General features: G+C 48.9%; 1 protein-coding gene across 1 annotated transcript in view; it reads left to right on the top strand.

The window, feature by feature from the left end:
• Positions 1-21,744, top strand: part of MEGF11 (multiple EGF like domains 11) — a 379,572-nt gene that overhangs the window by 138,420 nt on the left and 219,408 nt on the right. The window contains exon 4 of the mRNA XM_061158024.1: positions 399-499. Coding sequence (XP_061014007.1) covers positions 399-499 — 101 coding nt within the window. The remainder of the gene's footprint in view (positions 1-398; positions 500-21,744) is intronic.

The following is a 21,744-nucleotide window of genomic DNA, read 5'->3' on the forward strand; positions in this document are numbered from 1 at the left end:
GCAGTTGGCATAGACACTCTCAGGGCCCAACTCCTGTCCAGGTCACCCCATGGGCTGCTCCAGCCCAGAGTCTAGAGGTTTTCAGGAGAAGCCTCCAGTTATCATCTACAATGTAACCCCCAAAGTATCTTCTACAGCCCTTCTAAATATCACTCTGAAGGGACTGGGGAAAAATCAGCAGGTGTAGCAAACACTGCCGAGTCAGTAATACATCTGTCTCATGATGGCCCGGATCTCACCATCGATTTTTCTTTATTGTGTTCCTTCATATTCGAAGCTGCCATGCATTTTAAAGTCATTATTGAATGGCATCCTTGATATAGCTTAACACAAATATCATTCTAACAGGAGTGATTGATTTTCAATACTTTCAAGTGGCTTTCTCTCCCGTGCCTTAGGATCAGTTATAAGACGGCGTATCGGCGTGGGCTGCGGACGATGTACCGGCGGAGATCCCAGTGCTGTCCTGGCTATTATGAGAACGGAGACTTCTGCATACGTACGTGGGTGTGGGGGGGAGGGGCGGGCAGGGGGACCAAGGGGGTGGGGTGGGACTGTCATCCAGGCCCTGGGCAGTGACCTGAGGGCTCCAGAAGTCCTTGCCTGCTGCCTGCTCTGGGGCGATAATGGGTCAGGTGCAAACACCTTAGCACAAATTTGTTTATCAGATCAGCCTCCTAAGAGGGTGGATGTGAGCACGTCAGTTCTAGGCTTTGATAGGGTCAGGAGAGTAGTGAACTTTTCTGGAGTGGGTGCCCTGAGGAGCAATGGGAAAGAAGTGCTGAGGCCTGGCACAGAGCAGGGAGGAAGGAAGAGCTGAGTGGATAAGTGGATGGAGACGTAGAGAGATGCGTGGTTGGATGGATGGATGGATGGAGGAGAGGAAACAGGGAAGGTGAGATCCTTGGATGGCAAGATTGTAGTACCTAGAAGGAGCATGGCAAGAATAAGACAGAAAGAGGCTGGTTCCAGTAATTGGGAGGATTTCCAGAAAGGACTGGGAAACACTGAAGAAAAGGTAGGTTCATGAAAGATACCTGTCAACTCTTCCCCTCTTTGTCTATAGAAAACCAAAGCCTCGGTGTCCCCAGAGAGATGAGGGCTAGGTTTCTGGCAGCTGCAGACCTGTGGGTAGAGGGCACTGTCTTGCAGTAGGGGACACCCAGGAGCCTGCAGATCTGGGTTCTGGGTTTGGTCTCAGCCTCACACGCATGTGGCTTTGGGCAAGTCACTCAACCTCTCTGGAAGAATGATTGTAGGGCAAGTCACTCAACCTCTCTGGAAGAATGATTGTAGGGCTCTAGGGGACTCTTTCCTACTCACCCCTGAACAATGGAGAGGGCCAGTATGGAGCTTTCTATTAGGCATTAGGGGTTCCCTCCACTGAAGAGGAGTGTCAGAAAAGCTAGAAGCCCCCTGTTTAATGGCTGAGAGAAGAATCCAGCCCCAAAGCTTCTGCCTCTTAATTTGGAGGGTGAGTTTCCTTTTTAGTATTCTCCTTGCCTTTTGAGAGGGTAAACCAAGTTAGCACCAGACAGAGAATTTGGGCAAAGTGGGCGTATTGATGTTGGGAATGAAATGACAATATTCCCCTACTGATGTTACATCTCCCCTAATGCTGAAGAAACTCGATCCTAATTGCATTATAGGGAAGAATGAAAAATGCTCTCACAAATGGGTTCAATAATGATGGTTTCGCAAGAAAAGTACAAAGATACTCACCCAAGGCAAACCCCAAAAGGTTGCTCGCCAGGAGCAGGCCAGAGGACTGGGCTGGAACAAGGCCTAAGTCGACACTTCCCTTGCGAGAGGGCCACTGAGGGGACCCAGGTGTAGAAGTGAGATCAGGACCAAGGCTTTACTGCTGCTGCTGGCTGCTCAAGCAGAGTGAGAATCAGGTGTGGGGCGGACACGGGACTCATTAAGCCCGAGCAGGATGGATGTGAGTGGCCCGTTGGCGCTCAGGGCACAAAGAAATTATAAAGGAATTTTGGTCATCAGCAAGGGCTCCAGGAATGGATGAGCACATCACCTTTCTAAGTTCCGTTAGTGGATGTTGGTACAGCTCTTGGAAGATGAAGATGGGGAGAAGCAGAGTGTCCTGACTGCACAGGCTCAGCCTTGCTGACCAGGAAGGGCAGCTTAGAGCCTCTCACCTTCGCCTTATGTAACAGCCAGAGACTGCCTGCTGTGTCCGTGCCACAGGCCTGTCACGTCCAGGAAGCCAAGCTAGAAAAGCCACTTTCAGGGCTGGAGGCTTTTCCTAGGAGGGCACCACAGAGTTTCAGCAGTGAGATGGGGTATTGCGCACGCTGGGTGATGGTTCCGAGGGGCAAGAGTCACATAGCCTGGGTTTGCATCTCAGCTCTGCCCCTCCCAGCATCTTCCTCTTTGTCCTCCTCATCACTGTCTTCAGCCTACACACCCCATGTCAGGCACCATTCCGATCTCTTTGCATACATTAAGGCATCAACTCCTCGCAACAACCCTCTGGGGTAGCTACCCTTAGTTCTCCCATTTCACAGACGGAGAAACTGAGTCACAGAGCCATTAAGAAACGTGACCAAGATCACACAGCTAGCAAGTGATAGGATTTGACTCTGGGCTGCCTGGCTCGAGTCTTCTCTGAGCCACTCTGGACATGCTGCTTCTCTCCAGGAATTAAGATGGCCCCTCTCAGAACCTCAGTGTCCACTCGTGCAAAACGGGAATAGTGGTACATTCACCTCCAGGTACAGCACAGGGTAGGGGCTAATACGTGTCACCTCCCCACTTCCTGGTTTTTGGTCTTCACATTTTTTCAGTCTTGACTTTTAATTTCTCAGAAGTCCACTGATCCTCTCGCTGGGCAAATGCATACCACGTAGATAAACCTACGTGCACACACAGCCCTTTGTACACAATTTCCGTGCGTTCATGGATCCCTTGAAACCTTTATGGGGTCCTCTGGACCACAGTGAAGAGTTTCTGCCATATGCTTGTGTTTATCCACTCCACTTATGTTTGTTGCTTCCTATTATGCAAATGCTGGGGAATGTAGACACCAAGGAGTGATGGTTGTTGCCTTGGGGAGCCTGCAGCCTGGTGGGAGGAGGCGGTCTGGTTCATGAACATGTGCAACAGAGCGTTGTCCGTGCTTTGACAGGCATCTCTGGAAAACAGGGTGTATAAAGGAGTTAAGAGGAGAGGCTGTCTTTTTAGCCACACCCACTTGTTGAGCATTAATGAGAAATCAGCTGCAGAAGAGGAAGGCATTTTGGCTGTTTCAACCCAGTATTTATTAAATGCCTACGTTATCCTGCCTTGCAAATATGTTAACTAATGGGGCCTGTTCAAGAGAAATGGGTTTGGACTAGTGAGAGAGAGAGAGAGAGAGTAGGGGGAATTTCCTTGGTGGTCCAGTGGTTAAGACACTGTGCTCCCAATGCAGAGGGCATGGGTTCAATCCCTGATCAGGGAACTGGATTCCACAGGCCACAATTAAGAGTTCGCATGCCTGAACTAAAGATTCCGCACACCACAACAAAAATCAAAGATCCTGTGTGCTGCAACTAAGACCCAGCATAGTCAAATATATAAATATAAATAAAATATTATTAAAAAAATTGTGGAGGGTCATGGGAGTGAGGGAAGAGGTTCATGAAGCAAGTGGACCCTGAGGTGAGGTTATAACAGTAAGTTTCTAGGGAAGAGTACAAAAATGATTGCAAAAAAATATTATCTAGACTGAAAATGGCAGAATTTCACAGCCGGAAGGAAACTCTAAGATCATGGAAGTCAATCTTATCACAATACAGATGGGACAGTAAGGTCCAGAGTGAGGAAGGGACTTCTCCTGGGTTCCCAAATCACAACCGGGGCAGGGCTAGGACTTGAACCTGGGTCTACAGACTCGATCTAGAGCCTTTGATGCTGCCAACTCTACCTACTTCAAGTTCATCCCCATATCTTCCTGGGGGCCAGTTCGGTGCTAGGGCACTTGTAATTTATGTGCTGACCGACACTGGGGGGATGGAGTGCAGAGAGGGATGTCCATGGAGGTGATTTTAGGATGGACGGGAAACAAGGAATGAGGAGCAGGTCACAGGGCCGAGAGTTGCGGAGCACCACAGTCTGGGTGGCTTAATCAGCAAGTGTATTGTCTCTCCACTCTGGAGTTTGTGCGGGCTGTGTGTGTGCTCAGGTTCCCAGTCATGTCTGACTCTTTGCGACCACACAGACCGTAGCCCCCCAGGCTCCTCCGTCCATGAGATTTCCCAGGCAAAAACACTGGAGTGGGTTTCCATGCCCTCCTCCAAGGGATCTTCCGGACCCAGGAATCAAATCTGTGTCTCTTGCATCTCCTGCATTGGCAGGCAGATTCGTCACCACTTTGCCACCTGGGAAGCTCGTTCTGGAGGTTAGAAGTCCGAAATCAGGGCATCAGGGTGTCCATTCTGAGGGACCATCTGTGAGCAGAGATCTGTTCCAGGCCTCTCTCCTGGCTCCTGGGAGTTCCTGGGCTTGTGGTGTCATAACTCTACTCTCCACATGACTTTCTTCTCTAAATTTCCCCACTAAAGGACACTAGTCATGCTGGATTAGGGCCCAGCCTGATGACCTCATTTTAACCGGACTACCTCTGTGAGATCCAAATAAGGTCCCATTCTCTGTTGCCAGGAGTTAGGACTTCAACAGATGGATTTTAGCAGGACACGATTCAGCCCATGACAGGTAGGTGTTAGCCACTCCCAGGACTCTGTTCCTGCTTATTGTGATGGGAGAAAAGGGAGAGGGAACCAGCCAGTCCCCTATGGGCTTTGTCACTTTTCCACAAAGAGTGGAGGCCCCAAGTCTGGGAACTTGTGAGAGGAAGAAATAGTAGTGGGAGGGTGAAGGATGGGCCAGGATGCTGGGTGCTAGATGAGAAGCTTGTAAACCTGAAAACCTCCAAGTTCACCAGAGCCTGGGGGGAACCCATCCGATGCCCGAGTCTTTGGGACCCTGTACAAGAACATCACCTGTGCTCTGGGAAGGGGCAGGGGGATATTGACCTCCCTCCAAAACCATCTTCCTGGAGCCTGTTTCTTGGCAGGTGCTAGGAGAACACTTACTTGGGAGTGACAGCCTTAGCTGATCCTGCCACCAACTTGCTGTGTAATCTTGGGCAAGTCCGTTTGCCTTTCTGCACCCGTGGCATAGGATGGATCATGCCTGTGCATGGATGGAGGAAAGGTGAAACAATAAATGAGTGTCCTAGAAAGCACAACGCTTGGTACAGATGCAGGTTGGCCTATTTTTCTCCTTTTTGTACCATTTCCTCTGGCCCAGAATTGCCATCCTCATCCCAGAGCTCTTGGCAGTCCTTCTAGAACCACCTGCACCAGAGCTACCCCTCCCCTCCCATTATCTACAGAGACAGCTGAGTCCTGGCCACTCTTGGTTATCCAGGTATCAAATATTTCCTGAAGATCATTGAGTACGAACACATTTCCTTCTTTCTCCTTTCTTGCAAGATAGGGCAGTGGGCATTTTAGGAAGCTCTGTTCTTTGAAAATATTGGCCCATATCAGACTTGATGAGGTGGGTTATGCTGCAGTAACAAACAGCACCCAAATCCCAGTGGCTTAAAACAATGAAGTTCTATGTCTTGTTCACATTACATGTCCATTGAGGGCCAGCTGGGGCCTGCTCCTTGAAAACATCACCATCACCCCAGGACCCGGGTTGATGGAGTAGTCACCTTCTGCGATGTTGCTGGTTGATTTGACAGAGAGTAGAGGGCTTTGGCATGGGCTTCCCCAGTGACTCAGAAATAACGAATCCGCCTGCCATTGTAGGAGATGCAGGTTCAAGCCCTGGGTTGGGAAGATCCCCTGGAGAAGAAAATTGCAATCCATTACAGTGTTCTTGCCTTGAGAATCCCATCGACAGAGGAGCCTGGCAGGCTGCAGTCCATAGGGTTGCAAAGAGTTGGACAGGACTTAGTGTCTAAACAACAAAGAGGGCTCAGGCAGACCTTGAAGTCAGAGGGCCAGAGGTGTTTAGTGAGTAGAGAAATCCTTATCACAGGTGCCGCATAGATGCCATGGTAATCACAGTGCTTTACTGATCACTTGATATCCTAATCTCAGAATCATCTGGAAGGGTTGTTACCATGCATACCCCTGGGCCCCAGCCTCAGAGGCTCAGATTCAGAAAACTTGGAGTGGGGCTGGGGAATTTGCAGTTCTAACAAGTTCCCAGGTGATACTCATGCTGCTATAATGGGATCACTCTTTGAAAACCACTGATGTTAGTTATGCTAAGGCATGGTTGCTGTGCTGACCTCCACTTTTGGTAAATTGCCAAGAGCCTAGAGGGTTCTCAACAGGTGCATCCCCTTGATATTTAGGGCTTCTCCTGATGGGAGAAGAGCACGTCTCAGAGTAGCCAGCGAGGAGGGAGTTTCTCTATACAACCCCCATGTCTCTTATCTCCCCTTGGTCAGAGTTTCCCCCAGGGGGACGTAACCCCCCTACCCCACCCCACAAACTTCTAGACTGTGTAGTGAAGCCCTTTCAGTGGCCACTGGGAATGCCAAAGCCTCCCCCTTGCTGTGTGGATTTCATCCAGATCCAGAAGTGGAGGGATCAGCCAGAAGTTCCAGGTATATGGCTGATGGGCTGAGCTCACTGAGAGGTGCTCAGCATACTTGGGTAAACTGGTTGAACTGTCCCCAAAAGAGGGACCACCCAGGCCCAAAGGGGTCAGTCTGTGTGTGGGTGACGGAGGGGGAGGGGGCCACAGCAGAAGATCCAGGAGGTTGGCTGCCAGGAGGGAACCTGAGGGGCGCATAAGACTTACTCCAGTAAACTCACGCCATTTTTTAAAGCGTTTTTTTTTTTTTTTAAGTTTTAAATACTTGCTTGTTTTTGGCTGCATTGGGTCTTATTTGCAGCACGCGGGATCCTTCGTTGCAGGGCACAGGCTCCAGGGCACACTGGCTCAGTAACTGCGTCGGGAGGGCTTGGTTGCCCGTGGCATGTGCAAATCTTAGTTTCCCTGACCAAGGATTGAACCCGAGTCCTGTTGCTTTGGAAGGTGGATTCTTAACCACTGCACCACCGGGGAAGTCCCTCCTTGTGCCATTTTGGGATTTAGGTACCTCAGATTTACTATTGCTGTTGTTTTGTACAGTCAGCTGTCATTTACGTTGAAATTTAACTCCTGTTGACTGGTTTCTTTGCTTCCATCTCTTCTTGCCTCTCACTTCTTCCTTCTTGGTTCAGCTTAGTTGTTCTTGAAGGGTCTTTTTTTGTGGTTTCTTTCCAGAAGGGTCTACGAAGTGGTTGACTCTAATGTTTTAACTTGTCTGAAGATGCCATTACTTTTGCCATCACTCTTGGTTGGTGGTTTAGCTGCAGGTGGAATTCCAGGTTCTCAGTCATTTTCCTTCAGTAGTCTGAGGATGTTTTTCTGTTGCGCTCTGGACTGGGTCATTGCAGTGCTCTGCGGTTTCCCTAGATTGTGTCTGGGTGTGGAGTTACTTTTATTAATACTGTTGGCTGCTCAGAGGTATATACATCTTCCTCAAGCTAAAGAGTCATGTCTGTTATCAGTTCTGGAAAGTTCCCAGGCATATCTCTCCAAATATCTCCTTTCCTTCATCCTTCCGGTTCTCTCCTTTTGGAGCTCCAAAGCGTTGGACTGTCTCACTGCAGCCTTTGTCTCTCCTAAGCTCTAATTTTTCATCTCTTTATCTCTCCAGGCTGTATCTTGGACATTTTCCTCCGATCCATTTGTCAAATTCTTTCGTTCTGCGAATTAACCTGTCTTTTGAGGTCTTAATTCCAATGATGAGATGTTTCATTTCTAGTACCTGTTTTGTTTTTTTTAAGATCTGCCTGTTTCCTTCCTGTAGTGTCCTATTTTTTCATTATAAATTCTAATCCTCCTTTTATTGCCTTAATTATTTTAAACATACTCCTTTTGTAGTCTCTTCAAATAGTTCTATCTTGAACTATTAGTCCTATTAGATCAAGTTCTTAGAAAATCAGGTCTCCTGTTTGTGGAGATAGCTGATTCTCCCCGATCATGGGTTGTTTCCTCATATAGGTTGTAATTATTTCTTTTTTTTTTTCTATGAACCTTTTTACCTTTTTTCCCTTCCCCATGTCCTGGGTTGCAGCACACTAGTTTTGCATTTACTTATTAGGCACACTAATGGTTTTCACTGACTCAAGACCAGTCTTTGTTCTGATAATTTGGTTTGAGATTCCACACTGTGGGGAGAAGGATTAGAGTCTTTTCCCCTCTTAAAAAACAATTGTGAAATTCACATAACATCATAAACTGTTTTGAAGTATTCAATTTAATGGCATTTAGTGCTTTCACTGTGTTGTATAACCATCACTTCTATCTAGTTCAACTTTTTCGTCACTCCTGAAGAGACCCTGTACTCTGCTTACCCTGTAAGCAGTCACTCCCCAGTCCCCACTCCTGTTTTTTGTTTCTTACGGGAGACATTTCTCCTCATCCAGAACCCTTGTTTCTTTCCTAGGCTGGTTAGGCAGCATTTTCAAGTGTCACATCCTTGGAGCTGGCAGCTCCCAAGGCCCAGCCTGCCTGTGTGGGTGTTAACCACCATGCTCCCAGCCTGGGCTGAGGACTAGGGGTAGAAGCTAGCCAGGGCTGACATTCCCTTAGCTTCAGCACCTGACCTTCTGCAACTCATAAATTCCCTCTACCCTTTTCTCACACTTAGGGATTTACCTTTCTCTTATTGGAGTTCAGGTATATATTTTAAAAATATTTTCATTATGTTTGGGAGGCGTTTTTGTAGCGGGGGTGCCTACCTTAGCACTTTTCATCTTGTGTCTAGAACTGCCCCTGGTTTATAGTGAGTGGCAGAATCAGGGGCTTTATAATCAGACCCTGAGACATTTAAGATTGCTAACTTCCAACAATGTAATAAAACAATAGTATAACCTCTGGTGGTTTACCCAGCGTTTCCCATACAGAGTGTCACTTGGTGTTCACAGGCTGGAGAGGTGAGTATTATTGCTCCTGCCTTTGTTACGGGGGGGGGGGGGGCTTCTCTGGTGGCTCAGTGGTAAAGAACCCACCTGCCAATGCAGGAGATGCAGGTTCGATCCCTGGGTTGGGAAGATCCCCTGGAGGAGGAAATGGCAACCCACTCCAGTATTAACTGCCTGAGAAATCCATGTACAGAGGAGCCTGATGGGCTACAGTCCATGGAGTTGCAAGAGTCGGACGTGACTTCTACACTGAACAAATGCCCGCCTGCCCTCTAGAGCAGGGGAAACCACAGCTGAGTGAGGCCCCGGGATGCACCCACATGGACAAGCTCAGCCCAGGATTTGAGATCAGCTTCCAATCCTGTACTTTCCCTTCCTGCAGTGGGTTTTCTCTTGGCAGGAGGGACCTATGGCCAGGAGAGGAAAGTGGGCTGAGATAAGAGGGCAGGTGGAGAGGTTTATAGGGAACGGAAGGGACTGAGGATAAACTGGTTTGATTTTACAATTTTGCTAAATGGGTCTGATGGGTGCCAGGATCAGGGTAGTGAGTGGGGGATTGCTGCGTGTGCATGTGTGCAGGCATGTGTACACAGAGCCGTGGGTTCTGTCTGAAACACATAAATACTAGGTAAAATAATTCTCTGCTGATCCTCTGAGGGGCTCCCCAGGGAATCCTGCCGGCCGTCATCACCAGAAACAGTGCTGGTGCTGCTCCCTTGGGTCGCCAACACCTGGTGCTGAGCTTTGCTCCTAGAATAGCACTCACCTTTCCATCTGTCCATCCATCAACACTTACTCGATACCTGTGCCTTGAGGGCACTACAGAGTCCTGGGGATAGAGAGGTGATTAAGAAGCATGGAGTCTAGTGGGAAAAAATGGTTATATATGTGTGTGTGTGTATTTAACTTTTCAAAAATTCCAGCACAGTATAATCACACTTTAAACAAGCAAGCAAAGACACAGAGGGTGTCACCAGGCTGGTGGAGGGGAAAGAATGGCTATCGTGCTGCCTCAGCAGGCCCTCAATGAGTTAGTGGCCAAAGCCAGTGCGGCCATGAGCATCTCCTGCATCTGTGGGCTTAGAGCACTGATTACGATGCCTAGAGCGGCTGATACACACTGACCCAACTTATACAATACTGATGCCTAACCCTGCTGCCAAACAACTCATGTGGAGGGAAAAACAAGTGCCAAAGGCTTGCTATTGTTCACCTGTGAGTGCTTTTCAGGCCCTCAGTAAATAACTGTTGAATGAGTAAATTAATTCATGGTCCAGGCACCCCAAGGCCCAGCAGATTCTCTGGACACCCATCTTGTTAGCACCTGTTTGGGATTCCTCATTTTCTGATGCCAGGGCAGCCCCTGGTAGTTTGGGAGGTTTGGAAGCCACATGGTAGCTGGTTCCATGTGCTCTTTACTCAGAGCTTCTGGGTCCCCTTGGTCACTCCATTCCACTGGTTGGGATGCTGCTGCCCTGTCCATCTCTCCCACTCAAAAGTGAGTTCCCCAAGCAGAAGAATCATGTCTTCTACTACACGGGTTACATGCGGGACCTAGCACTTAGTACTGAATAATTATTGAGTGAGTGACCAACAGAACGAATGAATGAAATAGAATTCATTCTATTTCTACCCCAAATACTGAGAGACCTCTTAGGAATAAGCAAACAATTTTATCTGGGGAATCCAAGGCCAGGGGGATCAAAGAAGATTCTTTGAAGGAGGTTGGTTTCAAGCTGAGCCTGAAAGATGAGCAGGAACTTGGCAGGAAGACAAGAGATGGGCGATGGCGAAGAGCATGAGTTTTGAAGCCTTTTGTGCCATGCTGAGACGATTCCACCTCTCTGTCCCTCTCTGTCTTGGTTTTCTCATCTGTAAAATAAGATAGAGCTGCGTTAAGTACCTACCCTTTGGGCTGTCGTGGGGATTGAATGAGTTACCACAAGGAGAGCATTTAGGCCAGGGCCTGGCATGGAGTAAGGGCTCAGTAAATGTTAGGTGCTGCTATTTGTATTATATTTGTGAGAGAGAGCATTCTCTGGAGAGGGGACAGCCAGAGCCGAGATGAAAGAGCAAACAGGATCAGCAGGAGCACAGACAAAAAAGTGGTGGGAGCAGGGGCCAGGGTGAGGTGGGTCTGGAGCCTCAGCTCTGCAGCGAGGAGACTGGACAATTTCGGGAGGTCATTGAAGCAGCCAGTGACAGGCTCACTGTGGTGTCCAGGGGCAGCAGTGTGGAGAACCGTGGGAAGGGAATAAAGCCAAGTTAGGAGGTGTGTGCAGGGGCGGGTAAGCCGTGGCGGTGCCCCCGGCCTTGGTCCGCAGACACAGGCGATCTGGGGCCTGGCAGGCTGTGTTCTGCTGGCTTAGGCCCGAGCTTCCCCGCCAGGCCTCCCCTCCCGCCCGCGCCCCCACCTATACCAAGTGCCGGCAGGGTCTTTTGTGCTGATGCAGCCATGGAAGAATGTAGGTGCTGCTTCTTAATTACCAGCTGCAGCTGTAATTAAACCTCTGCTGTCCGGACTGGGCAGCCTCCGAGGCAAAGCCTTTATTAGTGTCAGAGTAGTCAGGCATTTATTTAAGTCCCCTTTCTGGTGTCCTGGGCTATATGAAGCCTGTGAAATAGCAAACCTGTCCCCAGCCTCACTGCCCACGTCTCTCTGGAAACTGCTTCAAGTTTCTCACTTTGCATCTTCTGAATTCCCTCAACATCTACAGAATACCACCTCTGACTTCCTTCTGGTCCTTGGTGGGAGTTTGCTGCTTCTCTGAGGTTCACACCGTGCACTAAGCCCTGCAGGGCATGGCCTCGGCTAACTGTGACCTGTTCCTCCCACGCGGCCTCCTTGCTCTTTCTCCTCGGGTTCTTGCCTCAGCACGCAGGAAGCCCTGTTTGCTGTTCCCTTTGCCCATATGCTCTTCCCCTGGACACCACGTGGCTCACTCCCCATTTCACTGAGTGTCTTCCCACATGCCATGTTATCAGAGTCTTCCTGACCCCACGTCTGAGATAGCTGTTCCTTCCCTGACATCTTTCTGTAGGCCCTTATCCTGTTTTTTTTGTTGGTGGTTGTTTTTTTTTTTGAAATATAGTTAACATACAATGTTGTATTAGTTTCAGGCGTGCAGTTAAGTGATTCAGTTATACATACATACGTGTTTCTGTCTTTTCAGATTCTTTCCTTATAGTTCATTACAAAATACTGAGTATAATTCCCTAGGACACATAGGAGGTCCTTATTGGTTGTCTATTTTATATATGGGCTTCCCTGATAGCTTAGTTGGTAAAGAATCTGCCTGCAGTGCAGGAGAACCCAGTTTGATTCCTGGGTCGGGAAGATCCCCTGGAGAAGGGATAGGCTACCCACTCCAGTATTCTTGAGCTTCCCTTGTGGCTCAGCTGGTGAAGAATCTGCCTGCAACGCGGAAGACCTGGGCTCAATCCCTGGGTTGGGAAGATCCCCTAGAGAAGGGAAAGGCTACCCACTCCAGTATTCTGGCCTGGAGAATTCCATGGACTCTATAGTCCGTGGGGTTGCAAAAAGTCAGTATATATATGTTATATATAGCAGTGTATGTCTCTTAATCCCAAACTCCTAATCTGTCTCTCCTGCCCCTTTCCCCTCTGGTAACCATAAGTGTGTTTTCTGTGTCTCTAGGTCTGTTTCTGTTTTGTGTATAAATTCATTTGTATCATTCTTTTCAGATTCCACATATAAACAATGTCATGTATTTGTCTTTCTCTGAGTACACTGAGTCTGATCATTTCTAGGTCCAGCCATGTCGCTGCAAATGGTGTTATTTCACTTTTTTTAAACAGCTGAATAATATTTCATTTACATAGATACTACATCTTTTCCATTTCTCTGTAGATGGACATGTAGGTTGCTTCCATGTCTTGGCTATTGTAAATAGTGTTACTATGAGCATTGGGGTGCAGGTATCTTTTCTAATTAGTTTTCTCCTTTAATTAGCATTGTCACTACCTGACATAGAGACATAGGATCTATCAATATTTTTTTATTTTCTGTCTCTTTAACTAGAATATGAGTGCTTCCCAGGTGTCTCAGTGGTAAAGAATTTGCCTGCCAATGCAGGAGATGCAGGAGACGTGTGTTCAATGCCTTCATCGGGAGGATTCCCTGGAATGGGAAATGACAACCCATTCCAGTATCCTTGTCTGGAAAATTCCGTGGAGAGAGGAAGCTGGAGGGCTACAGTCCATAAGGTTGCAAAGAGCCATACACAGCTTCATGACTAAGGAACAACAACTAATGGCCTACATGGTTCTTCGCATTGTGCCAGGCACATAGTAGGGACTCAGAAAATACTGAGTGATCAGTTACTACCCAGCTGCTCCAATTCTGCCTCGCCCTCCCATCTGGTTTAATACTTCCTTCTCTTCCCTTCCCTGATTTAAGACTGGCCCCCACCTCTCCCACTCCCCCAACAATGCTGCTGCTTTCTCCAAATGCTGTACCCTAGACTCCTTGTCATTCTGTATTTCACTTCCCCAGGGTCCTGTTGGGTCTGCTGACCCTCTACACACCACCCTGGCACCTGAATCCTCCATGTATTCACACTCAGGGACTGTGTACAGGCTGCCCCTGTTTCCTGGAACCACTGGTCCCGTGTCCCCAGTTTCTCCCTGGAGGCTTTTGGAGACTGAGTGCAGAGCTGCTGACCCCTGGGAAGCCCCATGGATACCTCCCTCTTCCCTCTAGGTCATGATCTCAGCCCCTTTCCCTCACAACTGCCCTTAAAATTGTCAACTTTTTTGTCCTCTCCCTGAATGGTGAGCTTGTTGAGAGCGAAGGCTCAGGACCCCTCTGTATCCCTAGCACCCAGCCCAGGGCCTAGCAGGGAACATGTTTTGTGCAGCCTTGTTCATTAGAAGGAGGACACACGTAGGCTGGCTTTTCCTTGGGGCCCTCCAAGGACACCCAAAGGAGTGGTCTCTGGGCAGGGCCTGAGACCCCAGAGTGAAGGGTGGCCTGCCCCAGTTAGGGTCCTCATTTCCACTCACTCCATTCCCTTAGAACTCCAGAGCCTAGTGTCATGTGTGTGTGTGTGGAGTCTGGGGACCCTGCTCTGGGGCTCTGTGGGGATTGAGTCTCTGGTTCCAGAGCCCGGGAGACCAACTCTGGGGTGGACTGACCTCCTGGTCATGGGGAGGCAGCAACATTTTTCCTGCAGCTTTCTGGTTTGGGTTTGTAAAGTTCCTCCTCCCATCCTGGCTCCTTGCCTTCAGAGCAGGGAGGTTTCAGAAAATGGCCATTCTGGGGTTTGTGGTGATGGACCTGCAGTCCTGCATCTCCTCGAATGCTGACTCTCTGATTAAGGACAGCTGAGTGGCTTCACTGAGAGTGAAAATCATGACTTGGCGCCTCCCCGCCATGGCCACTTCAGTACACTTGACTTTGAAGGGCTTTGATCAGCTCCCTGTCAAGTGGGTGGGGTGGGAGCAGGCCGAGGGAGATGGCCAGCCTCTCCTCCCACGCGGGCCAGGCATCAGCCAACTCTCAGGGCAGCCCTTAGGGTCAGGTCCCCTCACCTTGTTGTAGGCACCGTCCCTACCTTGTCTAACTCTGGGGGTGAGCATGAGAATGCTTAACGACAGATATGGCACTTATACTAATAGGTTAGAATGGAATAGTCTTGGAGGTCTGTTGTGGGGCCATGGTTAATCCTGTACGTGCTGGATTATGGGTGGATGGGGAGGGCGGGGCTGGGAGCAGGGCAGTAGTAGCAACCACCTACCAACCAGAGCAGAAGTATTTCACTACTGTAATATTTGATCCCCTTCTCCCCCGAACCAGAGCACCTGGGTCTCATTTGACCTGGAGATGTGATACATCTGGACCCTTGAGGAAGGGGCATCTCAGCTGGAGCATCTGGCTGGGGGGCCTGTGGGATGCTGTGAGTCTACCTATGTGAATGCTGCTCCCAGGCCCTGCGAGGAGCGTCTGTGTGGCAAGTAGTGCCTGACACTGTGAAGGTCATGAGCACAGACCCTGGAACTGGACTGCTGCCTCCTGCCTGTGTGACCCTGGGCAAATTACTTAGCTTCTCCAGGCCTCTGATTGCTCCATGGTGAAGTGTGTAGCAAGACTGCCTTCCTCATGGGGTTGTTGGGAGGATTAAATAAGTGAATCTGTGCTAACCAAGCCCATGGCAAGTGCTGCGGAAGAACTCTTTTATTCCATGTGCACATGTATATTCATGAGTATTTGGTTTCGCTGGGTGGGAAGGGCTCCCCTCTTGTGTGTTGTGTGTGCACGTGCCTGTTCTTTTTGTACACACTTGCTGTGTGTGTGTGTGTGTGTCACCCGTGGACAGGGCCCCCATCCCCCCGTGTCAAGTGCAGATCTGCCTGCTTGTGTGTGTTGAGAATCTGAGCGCACGTCTCCTCCGCTCTCCTGAGAGTCACCTTTCCCATCATCCTTTCCCACTTCGCTTTCTCCTTCTCCTTTGCAAGCAGCCAGTGGCGGTGAATTGTCACCTGGGGAGCCAGATTCGCATCTTTGCTCCTGATGGAGTGGGAAGAGGGAGCTGACTGACACTATCAATCTCGTTCCTCCGGATGGAGACAGACCTGGAACCAAGGGCAAAAGCCAGGGAGGTGGCCTCCCATCCCTGGTCAGACAAAAAACTGACCCTCTAGCCACCTTTACCCTGGGCTGAGCCTGACCAAAGAGAAGCAAAGAGGATGTTCCAAATCTGGAAGCTGGGGAGTGGTGTCTCAGGGGGCAGCTGGAAGCCGGCCCCTCTCCCTCTGATGTGGCCAGGCAGAGGGACCAAGGCTTTGGCCTGTGTTTATCCGCAAGTTTCGGTCCACCAAATAAACTGCGGAGGCCTGATAGTAAATCAGCTGCAGGCGTGATTTAGAGGACTCTGTTTGTTTGCTCAGCTCAGCTTTTGGCAAGGTAAATGCACGAACTGCAGAAAATCTGTTTGAAACAACCGCAGGGCTCCAACGCCCTTCAGTCCTCCATAAAGGATTCTCCAAATTATATGGACTAGATGAGTATCTCTATTACATAAAGCCATTGCAGTGCCTGCTAGGGACTTGGAGAATAGAGTCACTGGACAGACCTTTTGTGACTCTGCCCCGCCAGCGCCTGGTAATTGAAGATCTCCCTTTAAAAGTGTGTCAGGTGGAAAGAGCGGGCTAATTTACTAAGTGGAGGGCCTTTGTTAGGGAGACTGATGCTTTGTTCTGCTTGTCCCTTTTAATCTTGTTTTTGTACAATAGACTTACATAAAGCACTGCCGCCAATTTGATTCTGGGGAGGCGGATGGGGCAGGGCTGGGCCTGGCAGAAGGAGGCCACGCAGGGTCTCCTGTGTCTCTCTCTTCCTCCTCACCTTGCGATCCCCGTTCCTCTTCAGGGCTCCTTCCTCCATCCTGGGGGCAGGCCTGAGCCCAGGAGCAAACTCTGTGGCTTCATGGCAGTGGCTGCCTTAGTCTTTTTCTAATCAGAGCACACCCTCCTCCTTTTTAATTGCCTCTCTGCATGGAAACCCCAGAGGCAAGACTCAAGTTTGGAACTACATTCTCTGCCTGTTGCTGCGTTTCAATCTAGCTGAGGTCTTCAGCCCTAAAGTCAAATGCCATCTGGTGTCTGAGGGGACGGTTTGGGTTGGAGGGCCTCCAATAGTCCAGGGTACTAAGCATTTGTTCTCGGAGAGTTCTCTTCCACACTGGCTTCTGGCTCCAAGCAGAGAGGGTCACTGATCCCGGGTTGAGAGGAGTTGGACTTGGCCTGGAACAGGGGGGCCACCTCCTTGGGCTTTGAGGCCACCGTGGTGCTGGTGATGAGCCCTGACCCAGCTTTCAGAGGTGGAGTTCTTGTCACCCACGCGGCTGTGATCTTGCTACACAGCCACGTGCGGGCACCCACCGCTCTGGGGTTCAGCTCGCCCATCCGTCACGTCAGAGACCTATCGGCTCTGAACATCTGAAACGGGAGCACCGATTATGGTGACTGAGGCAGAGGCTTTTCTCCTTTTGAAGTCAGTGGGCAAAGTTAAGGCTGAGGGAGTATGGAAGACAGAAACATGCACCTACAGTTCTTAGTGAAAAGAATTGTTATTGTTTGTTCGTGTTTAGTCGCTAAGTTGTGTCTGAATCTTTGCGACCCCGTGGACTGCAGCACACCAGACTGCTCTGTTTTCCACTATCTCCTAGAATTGGCTCAGATTTATGTTCATTGAGTTGGTGATGCTATCTAAACCATCTCTTCCTCTGCTACCCGCTTCTCCTCTTGTTCTCAATCTTTCCCAGAATCAGGGTCCTTTCCAATGAATCGACTCTTTGCATCAGGTGGCTAAAGTATTGCAGCTTCAGCATCAGTCCTTCCAATGAATATTCAGGGTTGATTTCCTTTAGGATTGACTGGTTTGATCTCCTTGCAGCTCAAGGGACTCTCAAGTCTTCTCCAGCACCACAATTTGAAAACACCAATTCTTTGGCATTCAGCCTTCTTTATGGTCCAACTCTCACATCCATACATGACTACTGGAAAAATCATAGCTTTGACTATATGGGCCTTTGTTGGCAAAGTAATGTCTCTGCTTTTTATACACTGTCTAGGTTTGTCATAGCTTTCCTTCCAAGGAGCAAGTGTATTGTAGGAAGAACCAAATAGAGGCAACGTGATTGGCAAAGAATCATGAACCAGTCACAGCCCTTGGAAATGCCATTTGCTTTGTTACAAGGTAGGGGGCATCCATATTCCTGGCACACTCTTGACAAGTTCTGTGTGGGTGAGAGGTTCTTGAGCTTCCTGGGGCCAGGACCAAAGGGCCAGCGTAGTTTCTCCTAAAGACTTCATTATTTGGCGAGGTAGGGAGGTGGGCACCAGGCAAGGTGGAGAAACTTCTTTGGGGCTTTTTGGGACACATCCTAGATAACTTTCTTTGGGGATATTCACCTTCACAAAGAGGGACTGATGGACAGAAGCACACTTTTGGCGTCCCTTGGTATATGTGACCTCATTTTCTCCTCGAGGTGACTTTCCAGGAACATTCCTCTTTTTGTGTTATTTTTTGTTTTGTTTTGTTTTCTGGCCATACCACTCAACATGTGGGACTTTAGTTCCTGGCCTAGGGATCAAATGCACATCCCCTGCATTGGAAGGGTTCAATCCTTGGGTAGGGAAGAGCCCCTGGAGGAGGAAATGGCAACAACCCACTCCAGTATTCTTGCCTGGAGAATCCCATGGACAGAGGATCCTGGTGGGTTATAGTCCATGGGATCACAAAGAGCTGGACACGACTGGGCGACTAACACTGCATTGGAAGCGTGGAGTCTTAGCCTCTGGATCACCAGGGAAGTCCCCAGTTCCTCTGTTTTCAGGTGTAGAACTGAAACTCAGAGGAGTTGAAGACTTTGCCCAACGGCACAGCTAGGAAGAGATGGAGCCAGGTTCCTAGTGCACTGATGTGGAGGAAGCCAGGCCTGGGGAGTCCACAGGAAGGTTACCTGTAAGAGGTTGCTCCCTGCCTGTGGCCAGAGTCTCCCTGTCTTAATGTTCAGGCTCTGCTCAGGTCAGGGGCCAGCTTTGCAGCCCAGCTTTGCCCTTTGACTCATGAGTGACTCAGACACATCCTTCCCCTCAGAGGGTTTCTTTCTTTGCCTACAGTGTAGGGTTTCTGCCCTGTCCCGTAAGACAGCGTGATGGTGCTATGTAATCACCAGCCCCTGATGACCCCAGTGTGCCCACCGGGCGGTAGAAATAGCAATCTTCTCCTTCTCCCCATGTTTCCATCACAGCTAACTCATCCAGCACAGACTGTACGCTGCACCTCATTTCTTTTCATTATATACGTACTTATATTTATTATTTTTACTGGAGTGTAATTGTTTTACGATGCTGTGTTCGTTTCTGCTGTACAACAGTCAATCAGCTCTATCGATACATGTCGCCCTTCCCTCGTAAGCCCCCCGCACCCCATCCCAGCCCTCCAGGTCATCGCAGAGCGCCGAGCTGCACTCCCGGAGCCCTGCAGCAGCTTCCCCCAGCTATCTATGTCACACACGGTAGCGTATCTATGTCAGCGTCACTCCCCCAGCTCGTTCCCATATTGACTCATTTTAATCCTCACAACAACCCTATGGCGTAGGTAGGGTGAACACTCTCATTTTATAGGAGAGAAAACGAAGGCACAGAATGGCTAGAGAACTTGTCCAAGGCCACACAGCAATGAAGCGATACAGCCGGAAGTCAATCCCAGCATCTGGCGTCAGTTCCACGCTCATAACCATTCTGTAACAGCCAGTGGCCTGCAGGCTCAGCTACAGCAAGGCCACGTTTGGCCTTCTCTGACATCTTTGGAGTTTGAGGGTTGGTAGGATCTAATTGATATGCTGTTGGCTGTCGCTGCCTGTGTGACCCTTGCAGGTCACCCACTCCCCAGCCAGACCACCTGTCCTGCTCAGGTGCTACTCTAGTTACTGCCTGATGGGATGAAGCTGACCTGGGGAACCTATATAATTACTTTCAGAGCCTCACTTTCCTCATCTGTGTAATGGGAATAATAATAGTAACTTCCATTTAGGCTTGTGAGAATTAGGTGAGTAAACTCATATAAAATGCTTGGAATAGTACCTGACACACAGTAAGTAAGAGAGTAACTTCAACTCTCATTAGCCACTATGGCAGGATAATGCTTAGAGAACTTCTTTGTTAGGCCGAAGGCAAAGGAATCACAATGTTCAGATCTGGGAAGGAGTCAAGGGTTGGGAAGTACACAAGCCCCCTTCCCTGGATTCTTTAAAGAGAATGTCTGAAACTGTCAGAAAGAATAGCAGATACATATTGTTGAGTACGCAGTGCATGTTACAAAGTGGGTGGAGACGTCAAGTGTACAACAGATGAGCTTTGTGAATGATGAGGTCCCAGTCACGCTCTGCTGGCTCCAGGGTGCAGCATGGACTACAGTATTCCCACCTAGAAAGCAAAGATAGAAAGTTTACATCTGCATGGTATATATATATACAATGGAATACTACTCAGTCATAAAAAATGAAATTATGCATTTCCTGCAACTTGGATGCAACTAGAGATTATCATACCAAGTGAAGTAAGTCAGAAAAAGACAAATACCATATGATATCACTTATATGTAGAATCTAAAATATGACGCAAATTAGCTTATCTGTGAAACAAGTTCACAGATATAAAGAACAGATTGTGGTTGTTGAGGGGAATGGGGGAAGAGAGGAATGGAGTTTGGGGTTAGCAGATGCAAATTATTATACATAGAATGGATAAAAAACAATGAATGGCACAGGAAACTATATTCAATATCCTATGATAAACCATAATGGAAAAAAATATAAAAAAGGATGTGTATATAATATAACTGAATCACTTTGCTATACGGGAGGGGTTAACACAACATTGTAACTCAACTATACCTCAATTTAAAAAAAGGAAAAAGTACTACATCTGTATCATCAAGAGTTCAGCCTACAGCTGTCCCAGAGAGGGGTGGGAGGACCTAGCCCGCTAGTGACAGGAAGTTTCTCTGCCCTCTGGTGCTTTTAATCTTCCATTGAGGAGGTCCACAAATTCCTAAATCACAAGCTCATCTTAAAAGTCTTTGCTAATAACTTCACAATTCAAATGGTGGGAGGTGGACAGTTGTTTGTCTCTGTTTTGAAATGAGCCTATATCAAAGGCAGACAGTATGAGCCCTGAAAGTCATTTCCAGCCTGCAATTCAGAGTGTACGAGCAGAGAAGAGGTGAGCTGACTCCTGGGCAGCCTCCCTCTGATGTGGTAGACTTTCCCTTTGAGTAGGAGGCAAAGCCACCATGCCTCGGCCCCTGTATTTACCTTGACTGAGCTTTGAAATGCCAGTCTGACACATGTACAAACGACGCATGGAGCAGCGTGGATGCCTCGGCTGGAGCTGTTAATTGCCTGCTAAGAACGAGAGATGATTCTGATCTGGGAAACTGCCTGGGGAAAATGGTCCATTTCCCAGAGCAGGACGCAGAGCAAGGGGAGCCATATGGCCCAGCGGTGGAGCAGCTGTCTCTTGAGGAGGAACAATTTGGGAGCTTCCACCATCTGGGTGAATGATGAGACCTGCAATTTTCATGCATATGTTAAGGCAACCCACCAACATAGCAGTCAAGGGGACGGATGATGGAGAGAGATGGGACATCCCTGTGCTCTGTGCCCTGGCCCACAGCATAGCCACCCATCTCCAGAAACCCTGACTTATCTCCTGACTCAGTGGCTGCCTCCTGGCGGGGCTGCCCTGGCCGGGGCTTACATCTAAGGTCACGTGGGCTGATGCCCTGCTAGTTCCCCTGAGTTCCCTACCGCGTCAATCTCCCACTTCCTCCAGAAAATATACATATCATTCCTTTAACTGTGGCTGCCGCTTGCCTCTTTGGCAGCGCTGGGAAAATCTAGTTGAGAGTGCTTAGTGGTTTGGGGCTGTTATATTTTCTCTGCTCTATGATCCGTGTTGGGTTAAAAGGGCCAGAGCTGCTTTTCTTGCCGACAGAAGATAACTCAACCTGGACAGGCTCCCTCTGGGAGAATTAAAGGTGATGAGGGACTTCTGGTTGGCTGGAACTGCTAATATCCTTCCCTCAAAGTGGCCCTCTCCCTCCCCAGCTTCCCAGCTGGTTGGAATGATGAACATATTCCAGTGTGTTTTCATTCTAGAGGTTAGCTCTTTTCCTTCACACATGCTGCATACCTGGGGGGCAGAGGACAGGGAC

The sequence above is a fragment of the Dama dama genome, chromosome 12 (genome assembly GCF_033118175.1).
Source record: "Dama dama isolate Ldn47 chromosome 12, ASM3311817v1, whole genome shotgun sequence".
Taxonomy (NCBI): Eukaryota; Metazoa; Chordata; class Mammalia; order Artiodactyla; family Cervidae; genus Dama; species Dama dama.